This window comes from Jaculus jaculus, chromosome 1 (genome assembly GCF_020740685.1).
Source record: "Jaculus jaculus isolate mJacJac1 chromosome 1, mJacJac1.mat.Y.cur, whole genome shotgun sequence".
NCBI lineage: Eukaryota > Metazoa > Chordata > Mammalia > Rodentia > Dipodidae > Jaculus > Jaculus jaculus.
This window is the reverse complement of record NC_059102.1, coordinates 184,789,903-184,802,767: the sequence shown is the minus strand read 5'-3', so window position 1 is coordinate 184,802,767 and position 12,865 is coordinate 184,789,903. Positions and strand designations below refer to the sequence as shown.

General features: G+C 35.8%; 1 protein-coding gene across 3 annotated transcripts in view; it reads left to right on the top strand.

The window, feature by feature from the left end:
• The window catches only part of Spock3 (SPARC (osteonectin), cwcv and kazal like domains proteoglycan 3), a 413,063-nt gene that overhangs the window by 365,430 nt on the left and 34,768 nt on the right, over nt 1-12,865 (top strand). For all 3 annotated transcript variants that reach the window (XM_004657152.2, XM_045142135.1, XM_045142136.1), the window contains one exon: nt 10,634-10,753. In XM_004657152.2, coding sequence (XP_004657209.2) covers nt 10,634-10,753 — 120 coding nt within the window. The remainder of the gene's footprint in view (nt 1-10,633; nt 10,754-12,865) is intronic.

Below are 12,865 nucleotides of genomic sequence, written 5' to 3'. Positions count from 1 at the left end.
AAGAAGAAAATGTTACAAAGCACAAGAGACAAAAATAGGGTATCTGGAGAAAATTACAATTAAAACATTTTTGGGATTGGAGAAATGGCTCAGTGATTAAGGTCCTTACCTGTAAAGCCTAAAAATTCAGGTTTGATTCCCCAGTACCTACATAAAGCCAGATGAACAAAGTGGTGCATGCTTAGGGTGGCTAGGTACACCATCTTCTTCTCTTTTCTCTGTTGTCTCTGCTTGCAAATAAGTAATAAATAATATTTAAAAACACATTGTTGGGCTGGCTTAGAGGTTAAGGTTCTTGCCTACGAAGCCAGAGAACACTTGTTGGAATCTCCTGGTCCCATGTAGCAGCCAGACACAAAAGTGGCAAAAATTGCAAGAATTTAATTACCCCACGCTTGCCAACTTAATTTTCCAATTGTAAGAAAACCATCCTATTTTAACAATGAAGAAAGTAAGGAAGGAAAGGACAGAGGAAAAGGGGAAGGGGGAAGGGGAAAGGAGGGAAAGAACTTGGAAAGGAAGAAAAGAAAGGGAAGCAATCTGAGGCTTAGGAAATTTATTACTAAAAACGAGTGTGGTGACTGATATAAAGCTCTGATTGGCATTTTGTTAGCTAACCTTTATGAGTGCATTAAAATTAAACAACTTAATTTCAGCATCCATTTACCTAAGGCAACTCTTTTCTATTTAATAAGAATGAATAATCCAAGAATGTTTTTAAAAACTTTATAAATCAAGCCTGATACAAGTGAGAATCAATTGGAAGGAAAATTATAAAATCTTCTTTAAGAAAATGTACAGTAACAAAGCAGATTGTTTCTTGTTTCAAACATCTGTTGTGTCTTCTGGGACTGGACTCTATGCATGTATCTGAGCTTTCTCATGGTATTGTGTTATTGATTAGCAACTTCTATTTGCAGACATCAGGTACCTATTCATTCTCTAATAAATTAGCATGCTTTATAATAACAAATTGCATAGTGTCAATCTACTTGGTTTTCTATAAGAGAGACTGCTGAGGCAAGATTTATAAGCAGAAATTTATCTCTCAGAATTCTGGGGCCTGGAAATTCAGTATGTGCTAAAGTGCTGCCTCTAGGTGCCTATTAGTCCTCTTGCTACGTTGCCACATCTTTTAGTGGCCAAGAGACCGCCCAGGAATATCTCATGCAAGCACACTAATTCAATTCTAGAGGTTCACCTCTGAATTTCATAACCAGTGGGGACTAGATTTCAACATATGAATTTGAGGGTACATAAACATTTAACACATAATGAATGAATCAAGGCCATTTTAACAAATTTTTAGCAAGTTCAAAGAGTTTATAATTTACTAATATCAAAATCTATACAATGTCTTTAGACATGAAAACATTTAACAACTCTAATATACAAACTAAAAAGAAACATGAATTATCAAAAATAAATAATATTTATAAGTTGAAACAGCCTTTGTTAACTTTTAAATTTATATTTATAAAATTATTTAAACTTTAAGAAACATGTAGTTTCCAACTTGGCAACAACCATTGATTTGTCCAATTATTGTATATAAATCATTGCCAATTTGAAATTAAGTGTGTTAATTGTTGGGCCAAAAAGCCCTACATGGAAGATTATAAAAAATCATTTAAAAAATTTTATGCCTAAATATTATTTTTAATGAATGCTACTAGTTCAGGGTGCCGAAAGCTAAGAAAGACAATGAAATGTTCCTGTAATCTCTCCAAGTCTCATTATAACTAAGTGCTAAGAATCTGAAATGTGAATTTATTTTTCTCATAATGCTTAATCATTGTTATGTTACACTGGTTGTTGGTAGGGAAATGATGCTAGTTTAACATAGAAAAAAAATGTTCTGATTTTGGAGTATCAGACTTGCCACTGTTTACCTCTGATGTGGACAAGGTAACCAATTTCCTAAGACTAATATGTAATACTGGAAGTTAAGAATGAATGTGATCAACCCATGTGAATTGTGCTGCCTTAGACCTCATCTACAGAGTGTGTTCCTCAAACTTCTCCCTGAAGGAGAAATAAGGGTAGGATGAATGCCACTTTACTACTGAGTACTATTGTTCTGTGGTTTTGGTTTGTGAGATAGGATCTCACTATGTAACCCAAGCTGTCCAATTCACTGAGAAGTAGTTTGGCCTAAAAGTTATGATCTTCCTGCTTCAGCTTCCTGAGTACTGTGATTGTGAATCTATTACTGAATTTCACATGTAAATTTGACCAGTGCAGTGGTTTAGAAGGAGTTTTAATGGCAACAGACAGTTCCATCTGCTAACCTGGCTCCCTGGGATGATTATTGTCAACTGCTGCAGGTTTTCCTGACCTCAAGATTAGCCCATTTGTGAAATGGCTATCCACATATCACCTGTAGATTGTCTGATTTGATCAATAACAGCATATTTCACTTCAGTACTATGTACCAATATTTCTATGTCCAGCTTCTTAATACCTACTTGACACACCTACAACTTAAAAAGGAAAAACTTGGGCTGGAGAGATGGCTTAGTGGTTAACACACTTGCCTGAAAAGCCAAAGGATTCAAGTTTAATCCTCCAGGACCCATGTAAGCTACCTTGTGGCACATGTGTCTGGAGTTCTTTGGCAGTGTCTGGAGGTCTTGGTGTGCACATTCTTTCTCTCTGTCTCTTTCTCTATCAAATAAATAAATAAAAATAGAAATATATTTAAAAAGGGGAAAAACTTATTAGTAATACAAGCAAAAAAAAATGGTTTGTTAAAAAAAAAAAACAGTTTCCCTATAGACAGGCAATATCTCAGACTTCTTAATTTTGCAAAATGAAGATATTCTCATTGCCCTTTTCACTCACACCTTCACTTCCTCTCCAGGTTCAGAGGAACAAGTTGCAATATTTAGTAATCAAACTAATGTTGCTTACATTACATTGTATAAGTACTGAGGCATATGTGAATTCTTTGTAACATGGGTTAGGTTACCTGTCTTGAAGATGGTAAAAGTGTTCATGGAAGTGTGAGAATATATGCTGGTTTCATCAGTATGACCACATTTTCTATCTTAATAGTTTTAAATACATTCCATCTTTTTAAATAAAAAATTCCAACTCCTTTATTGTGGCTATATTATTTTATAAATTACTTTATATACCCTACACAGCATTTGAATTCTTTAGTCCTTACATTTCCCTGAATTGGGCTCTCTTTTATAAATTTCATGGCTATTTTCCTGAGCGTCCTTTGAAATCTTGCTATAACTTGTCTTCATGAAGGTATGGGACACAGATGTTTTAAATTTTGTGCACTTAAACATGCAATTTTTATACCTGGTCTCATTGATACATGGATAGGGAATGCTCCATTAAAATTCATTAAAATTCATGCTTCATTATCTTTGCCAATCTATCATATCTAATTATGTCTAAGATCCCAAGCTCATTGTTTGCATTTGTAGGGAACTAATCGCTGTTACTGTCTCTTTCTAGTTTTTAAAAACATTTGTGATCTTCTTTTATTTCATGTTTTAAATTTTACAGCTGTCCTCTGTGTGTATATATGTGTTTGTGTGTATACGTTTTGTGTAAAACACTTAAAAATTTCTACATCAGATATTAGATTTAGAGACACCTCAATGCATATCATTTTTCTTTTTTATGATCTTCTCTGCCTGATTTCCTTCCTTTTAAATACTATATTATAGTATTTTAGGCCAAATGTAGTGGTGCACACCTTTAATCTTAGCACTTGGGAGGCAGAGGGTAGGAGAATTGCTGTGAGTTCAAGGCCAGCTTAGAGCTACAGAGTTCCAGTTCATCATTGGCTAGAGTGGGAGCCTACCTAAAAATATTGTTACACACACACACACACACACACACACACACACACACAGAGAGAGAGAGAGAGATATAGCTATATGAAGAAGAGCTCTTGGAAGTTAAGACATATATATATATATATATATATATATATATATATATATATATGGTTAATTTCCAAGAGTTCTTCTTTGACTTGTTTGCTTTATTTGACATCATGCCATGGTTAGTACTCTGGCCAAACTGAAGAATCAGGAATTGAAGCTCAACTTTTAACTTGTTGAATTTTAATTTAAAAATCACATTTATTGTTTTAGTATAGTTTTCTATTCTGTTACTCATTCTTATTGCAAATATAATTAGGTTAATGAGTACTGTGCAATGTTGTAGTTCATTTCCCATAATGAAATTTAAGACAGCTATTTCTGCATACCAGCTTCCACAGCTGTTAAAAGCCAAGATAATAATCCTTTCCCTAAACTTATGGGCTTGATATTAAAATCAAATATGAAACTGATTTTAAAATTAAAAAAAAAATTAAGAGCTGGAGAAATTGTTTAGTGGATAAGATGCTTGCCTGCAAAGCCAAGAGACTCATGTTTAATTCCCCAGGACCACATAAGCCAGTCACACAGTAACACAAGTGTTCAAGATCACACATGCACACAAGGGTGCACACTTATTTGGAGTTTGATTGCGGTGGCGTGAGGCCCTGATGTGTTTGTTCTCCTCCAACTCCCCGCTCCCCTGCCTCTCTCATTAAAAAAAAAAAAAAAAAAAAAAAAAAAAAGGCCAGTCTTTTGGGCTTACCTCAAAAACTAATTTAATGCCAAATGAATCCAAGATATTTTTTCTAAAAAAAAGTCTTTTTATAAAAACTCTTGAAAAATAGGGGGGATAAAGCTACTATTTGACCTTAGGTGATCCACATGCATCTGGAGTATGTGTACAGTGCCTAGATGCCCTGGCATTCCCAATCTCAATCTCTCTGCTTGTCTCTCTCCACTCCTTCTTTCTCTTGTTCTATCAAATAAATAAAGTATTTTTAAATGAAAGCGTTAAGTTCACTACTTTGTTTATTTCCTTTCTAATACCTGTGTTGCTTTGCTATAATGATTTAGACCTCAGGTTCTGAAGTCTACATTCTTAATGCTCAATTTGGCTCTGCTACTAACCTCTCTGACATCAGTTACATCCTTCAGTCTAAGGTCCAGGATCCTTACATTTCAAAGTGATACAAAAGCAGTTTTTGTAATTTTTTATAAAAAGTATCAATATTTAAATACTCATCAGATTATACATGTACTATTATCACTTATAATCATTACTATAATACTATAGATTCTTAATTTCTAAGATCACAACAGTAGTAAGTATCAGCTTATTTTCAAAGTTAAACTATGGTATTATATGCAATAACATGTATAAGGTCTCACATTTGAATAATTTTTATAATGTCCTCTTAGTCTTAAGCATGCCATTTACTTTGAATAACCATGCACTGTCACCATGATTCCACTATAAAAAACATAGTAAGCAGTCTATCATTAGATTTCCCTAAAATTATTTACACAACAGAATGTTTCATATCAATCTGCACCCATCCTTAAACAGTAATTGATTTGACAAAATTTTGTTATTTGCTGAGTGTTATTTGAGAATACATCACAAGTTGGACAAAATTCAGTTAAAATATTTTAATATATATTGGGTTTTTTGGGTTATTTTTATTTATTTGAAAGCGACAGACAGAGAGAGAGAAAGAGGCAGATAGAGAGAGAGAGAATGGGCACGCCAGGGCCTCTGGCCACTGCAAACGAACTCCAGACGCGTGCGCCCCCTTGTGCATCTGGCTAACATGGGTCCTGGAGAATTGAGCCTTGAACCGGGGTCCTTAGGCTTCACAGGCAAGCACTTAACAGCTAAGCCATCTCTCCAGCCCTATATTGGTTTTTAACAGGCAAGGCTTTAACAGGTCTTGACTTATGAAAGTATAAATGTGTGTATATTGAAAACTACTTTATGTTTTTAAATACTGTCTGTCAAATTCCTTTGTGGGCATAATAATGTATCAGTCACATGCACACATATGCAGATATTTAAGACATACATAAGCAAATACATTTTCTTTTCTTATACAGACATTCATGCTAAATGCACTTTTCTGCTCCTTAGCTCTTTTCACCAATAGCTATATTTTTTATTATTGTTTCTTTTTGAAATACAGTGAGCTTCTTTCATCACTAATGTGAAGGCTTTATTAGATCATATCTGTGATTAATATCAATAGATCTCTGATAATACATATTTGTTATAAATAAGCATGCTATTAAAATTAAGTATTAAACAAGTATGCCACTGATATTGCACACTTAAATGAATGTGTTTATAAATGTGTAATGTTCCTGAATAATACACTTTAAACAAAAAGAAATGTCGGGTTAAAGATAGATGCATTTGCAATGATTTTTAAGGAAAGTTTAGATCATATATATATACAACAATTCAAAGGTGTAAATTCAAAGGCTTGGTAGTAAAAATAAATGTCCTCATACTTACACTCTCGTTCTCCATTGGTCCAGTGGTCCTAAGTGGAGGTAGGTTATCAGCTTCTATACGCTCTTCCAGTGAGGGTGACGACTCATAAGCAGGAGTGTATATGTCAACAATTTCACCCATCTTAGTACTTTTCTGTATCTTTGACATTCTTGTTTATAAGAAAGGAAAAGCCCTTTGCAAGAGGTAACAGATATATACCAGGCTAGGGTTCAAATATTTATTTTCAGGTAATGATAATTTATTATCTTATCACCTGCTCCTGGCCTATAAAATTTAGTCCTACTTCCATCTGTCTCTCCATGTCACAAGCAACATGCACCTAGAATTTTGCATTTATATCTCCCTACAAATTTCCTACTTCCACCTTACAATTCCCCACCCTATGCCTTAGACTTCTTCTCTAATACACCATGTTTTCCATAAATGCTATTTTTGATCATTGTATCTAAAAAAATTTTTTCAGATTATCCTCCCTTGTTTTTTTTCTGGATATAGGATTGTAGGTTAGAAATATGAAATATATTTCCATAATCATGATTCTAATTTTTAAAAGATAATTGAAAAATATGAAGGCATTCTGATTTGTTATTCTTTTTATAATGTATTTTATTTATTTATTATTACTACTTGGTCTTTTAAAGTTTTATTCATTTACAAGCAGAGAGAAGTAAAGAGAAGTGAGACAGATAGAAGGAGAATGGGCACACCAGGGATTCTAGCCACTGCAAATGAACTTCAGACGCAGATGCTCCTTGTGTATCCGACTTATGTGGGTCCTAGGAATTGAACCTGGGTCCTTTGGCTTTGCAGGCAAATACCTTAACTGCTAAGTCCCTGATTTGTTATTCTTGACATGTGGAAATATTTTATATCATCCACTCATAGAAGAATATAGGGACTTCATTCTTGACTTAAATATACTTTAATGCCAAAATGATTTGTTAAACTCTACCATCTACTATACAGGGTATTGGCAGAGACTTTTTAAAAATTAAGTAGAAATGTTGTATGGATATATCATGTGTGGATACCATTTCCCTCCTCCTGCCCCCATTCTACTTAGGGAACTCCTCAATGGGTTTGGTGATATTCACAATGGTGTTGTGGGTTATGCATTGTGAGGGCAGCAAGCACTCAATTGTGGTGGTGTTTGGAACGCCTCTGGATATTCCCTCCCACCCTTTGTACTCTTACACATTTCTGTCCCCACTTCTGAAAAATTCCCTGGCCTTGATTGGTATGTTTTACATATACTTTAGTGTTGAGATCTCAGCAACTTCTGAATTTCTGCATTAGTATGTTATGACTATACTTATTGTCTATTGCCATCCCCTCAGGCTAGCTGTGGAATCAGATCTCTTGCTTGTCTTTTCAATTCCTCTGTGGTTTCACCTTGGTCCTCTCTGATGTGTGAGAGTCTGCCCTTCTCATGATGAGGAGTCAGTTGCCCTTTTTTGTCTCTTTTAAAAATTAATTATTTATTTACTTGAGAGTGACAGAGAGAGAAAGAGGCAAATAGAGATAGATACAGAATGGGCACATCAGGGCCTCCAGCCACTGAAAAACAACCCCAGAAATGCGCACCACCTTATGCATCTGGCTAACGTGGGTCCTGGGGAGTCGAACACAGACAAATGCTTAACCACTAAGCCATCTCTCCAGCCCCCCTTTTTTTGTCTTTTTTGTAGGTGTTGGTTGTCCCTGCCTTCTGCAAAAGAAAAACAGATTCTCCAATGAAGAGTGAGATCAGCATAGATTAAAGGGGATCAGTATGGTTACTTAAGAGAGATTTTATATATATATATATATATAGATAGATAGAGAGAGAGAGAGAGAGAGAGAGAGAGAGAGAGAGAGAGGGAGGGAGGGAGGGAGAGAGGGAGAAGGAGAGCGAGAAAGAGAAAATGAAGGACCTCTAGCCCTGCAAAGAAACTCCAGATGCCTATGCAATCTGGTTCTTCCTGGTTACTGGAGAATAGATATGGGTCCTTTGGCTTTGCAGGCAAGCATCATAACCACTAAGCCATCCCTACAACCCTTAAGAGAGATTCTGATGGGCGTATCCTCTTTCAGCTGAGGACTAGTGGGACATTGTTGAAGTCCATGATCCTGGTCTCCATAGGATTCTGACATGGCTCCTATTTCCAGCTATGGACAACCTCTTTTTAACCAAGGTTCTTATTTATTTTGTCCTAAAAATTTCATTACCTTACCTTATATCATATTATATCATGTTTCATTATTCTTAAGATATAATGCATTAAAAGGTATTTTTATTTATGTATTATATATGTTTATTATTGATTACTTATTAAATCCCATGTGTAAGGTGTGGGAATGATCAATACCATATAAACCACTTTGAGGCAAAGATAAAAGCTTTTATTCAGGAAAAGCACGAGCTTCCAGGGCTGACTCTCAAGAGTGGAGCACAGCCAACCTGTTTTCAGATAATGGGCTTTATAGGCCTTCAGTTGGGGGAAAGAGAGGAAGGGAAAAAGCTGAATAAAAAAGATTTCTTTAGGGGAGATCTAAGATAGCCAGGCTGTGAGCCAAAACATTGACTAGGCAATTTAGGAGATAAGGGGCAGGAAGCCATGATCAATGATCTGGGGCATTGTTAGACAAGGAAGGGATAATGGTTGGGTGGTTTCTGAGGAATGTGGATAATCCAAGTCCTTATGCCTGTTGCCATTCTGCTTTCCTTTGTGACTCCATTTTGCGAGCCTGTCCTGACATAACACCATGTAATTTAATATCATTGAATAGTTATTTTTAGAAAAGATAAAGCATGGTCTGGAGAGATATCTTAGGGGTTAATGTGCTTCTAGGCAAAGCCAAAGGACCCAGATTTTACTCCCCAGTACCCAAGTAAACCAGATGCACAAGGTGGCACAAGCATCTGGAGTTTGTTTGTAGTGGCTAGAGGCCCTATTGCATCCATTCTCTCTCTCTCTCTCTTTCTCTTTCTCTCTCTCTAATAAATAGATAAATAAAATATTTAAAAGATCAAGAAATATATTATTAGTATGAAAAGTTGTCAGATATGAAAAGTGCATCACAGCCTCTTTGTTTTTATTTGTTTTGCAATTTACAAGAGAACTACATTTTAGTTATTTTTTCAGTATTTACTTTTATCAGCTAACATAGATTTTGTTTTTCCATATTTAAACAGTTTTAAGGTTTAAATATGAAATATTCCTCAGGTACATATATTTCCTCTCTCTCTCTCTCTCTCTCTCTCTCTCTCTCTCTTTCTCTCTCTCTCTCTGCCTCCCTCCCTCCCTCCCTCTCTGACATAGGGTTTAACTCCAGCCCAGGCTGACCTGGAATTTATTACATAATCTCAGGGTGTCCTTGAACTCATGGCGATCCTCCTACCTCTGCCTCTTGAGTGCTGTGATTAAAACATGCACCACCATGCCTGGCTATGTATTTCATCTTTTCATCTCTATCATTCAGTACTATTGTTGGAGGTTGCAAAATTTTTAGCAGGATGGGCTTTGCTGAAGGAAATGGATCACTGAGGGGAGTTCATTAAGAGTTATAAACTCAACCTGCTTCCACACAGTCTCTGCTTCTTCATTGATATCAAGTAAGAAGTAGATATCTAGCAATCACATTACAACAGACAAGACATGATAATTTTCATGATTGTTCCACCATGAAGAAGTGAATCTCTGAATCATGACCCTAATACACTTTACCTAAGTTCGTTCTGTCTGCCATTTGATTTCCAACAAGGAGAAAAGCTAACAAATACAAGAAATATAGAGGAATATACTAAATAAAACCTAGGTGTTTTATGCATTTATGCATGTCTGTGGTATACTAAATTCACATCTGAGTCATAGCATATAATATAAAAGATAATCTGGGTGATGATATAGCTATAGTAATCATTTTGAATTTTCAACTCATTCTTTTCTCAATGGTCACCTTTCTGTAACTTAGTTCTCACAAAATTTAAGACTCATTCTATGATGCTAACAATAAGAATTCTCAACAGTTATTTCTATGGAAAGTGGAAGTCAAATTCTACTAAATAACTCTGTTGAAAATATACAATATCGTGTCATTACCACATGTTATGTTTGAATCACACATTTATTTTTAGCTAGGAGAAATGCTGAATCACAGTTAGTCATTTTATGACATTCATTTTTCTTTAAGTTAGTGCTACCATTTAAATTTCAGGAACAATTTGAGACTTTGAATTGACATTCTAACAAATTATTATTAAAGACATGTTATTTCACTTTGTTTTCAGCATGCAGTGACCTGGAATTCAGAGAGGTGGCAAACAGATTGAGGGACTGGTTCAAGGCACTTCATGAAAGTGGAAGTCAAAACAAGAAGACAAAAGCATTACTGAGGCCTGAGAGAAGCAGTAAGATTTTTAAATTTGATAATGGCTATTGTTTTTACAGTAGTGGTTCAAATCCATTGAATGTCTTAGAACAAGATACACTTGCCAATGCGTATCCTTTATTAGAAGTTAAACAAAACCTAATTGATACTTCCAAAACCTTCTGAAGTACTATGCAAGGAAGTACAGCCTTAGAGGTAGCTCTGATTAGATTAAAAAAAAAAAAAAAGGGATTTTCTCCTCACAATTTTGAGCTTCCATTTATAAGTAGAAATATTACCTGACATGGTGGTATGTGCCTATAATTCATGTACTTGGGAGGCTGAGATATGAGGATGGTAAGTTTAAGACATAGATGGGCTATATAGTAAAATTGTTCCCACACAAAAAGGAAGGCAGGAAAGAAGGAAGGAAGGAAAAGAAGTAGGGAGGGATGAAGATTGAAAGAAAGTTTGCGTGTTTGGCAGTAATTTGTCAAAGCTGTCAAGAGTAGGCAAACATAAGATTTTGGGGGTTCTTTGCAATTTAGAAATCACAACTACACTTCCTCAAATCTAAGCCTTTTCAAAAGTGCTATGCTGGAATCTTTAATTTGACTATGTGTAGACAAAGAGAGTTCTTTCTCTCTCACTTTTATTTTATTTTGTTTTTCAAGGTAGGGTCTCATTCTAGCCCACGCTGACCTGGAATTTATTATGTAGTCTCAGGGTAGCCTTGGACTCACAGCGATCCTCCTACCTCTGCCAACCGAGTGCTGGGATTAAAGGCATGTGCCACAATGCCCAGGTATAGACAAGAAGAGTTCTAAAGAGAGTTCTACATATGAAATAAGTCTGTGCATGTATGTGTATATATATATATATATATAAATATAAAATGGTATTAAAATATGACCTGAATATTTCAAAGTTTCAAATATTTATTATCTCTAAGTTGTAAAAAAAAAAAATTAAAGGGGCAGCAGTTTATGGACTGGATATCTTAGCTCACAAAGCTGTTTTGTGTGTGATTGAGATTGTTCCATATGAGGTATATGAACATCTACTTTCACTTAAAACCTATTCAGAATTTTGGAGGCCTGGAGGGATTAAATGTCCACAAACATACAGGAGACCCAACACACATGGACATGAAATTTTGGGGCCTTATCCAAGTTATCTAAGAATTTAGAACATTGACTCATAAGAATGAATTATGAGATTTATTTTAGGGAGAGCTGGATTGTAGAGAAGGCTGGCATGGAAAACCAAGCCAAAAGAAATTCTCCCTTTCCCCAACCAGCCAGTCAGTCATGCTGAGAAGGGATATGGGTAATGGAGAAAATTTCCTTCAGATAAAGAAAGGTCTGAAACACACACACACACACACACAGAGAGAGAGAGAGAGAGAGAGAGAGAGAGAGAGAGAGAGAGAGAGAGAGAGAGAGAGAGAGAGAGAGAGAACAAAGCAGGAAAATGACTAAAACATGGCAGAAAGGTGCCTGGACCACAATAAATTCTCGCCCCTCCCAGACTAGGAAAGAAGGGGAAACCAATAAAAGCCTATTTTTTGAATCAGTTCCACATTGCTGTAATGAATATCCAAGCAGATGCAGTTTATGGGAGGAAGTGATTTATTTTAGCCTTACAGATCCAGTGGCATTTCTTTCAGTGGTGGAAGATGCTGGCTCCCTTTCATAGATCCAAGCAGAGAGAAACCACCAAATATCCAGTACTACAAGCAAGCACAAACCACCCAAGCTCAAATTGTTCTCTCCATATACCTTTGGGATATAATCAGATCTTCCCTCAAGCATACCTTATGGCTGGACCCCAGGATCCACCCCCAGTAACACCTCCTCTAGCAGGCTGGAGACTTAAGCAGGAAACTTAACCTTAAACCCTAAGGCTATGAGGAGCATGCATTTACATTCAAGCCAGCATATTCTATCCCTCTGCACCATAGACTCATGACAATATCAAGCTGCAAATTATACTCAATCCAAATACAAAAGTCTCCACTAGCCTTACCAACTTTAACATTGTTACAAAGTCCCAAGTCTCCTCTGAGAGTCAAGACTGTCTCTTAACTGTGAGTCCTATAAAATGAAAATAAGTTGTATACATTCAAGACACAATGGCACAGAGTAAAGAT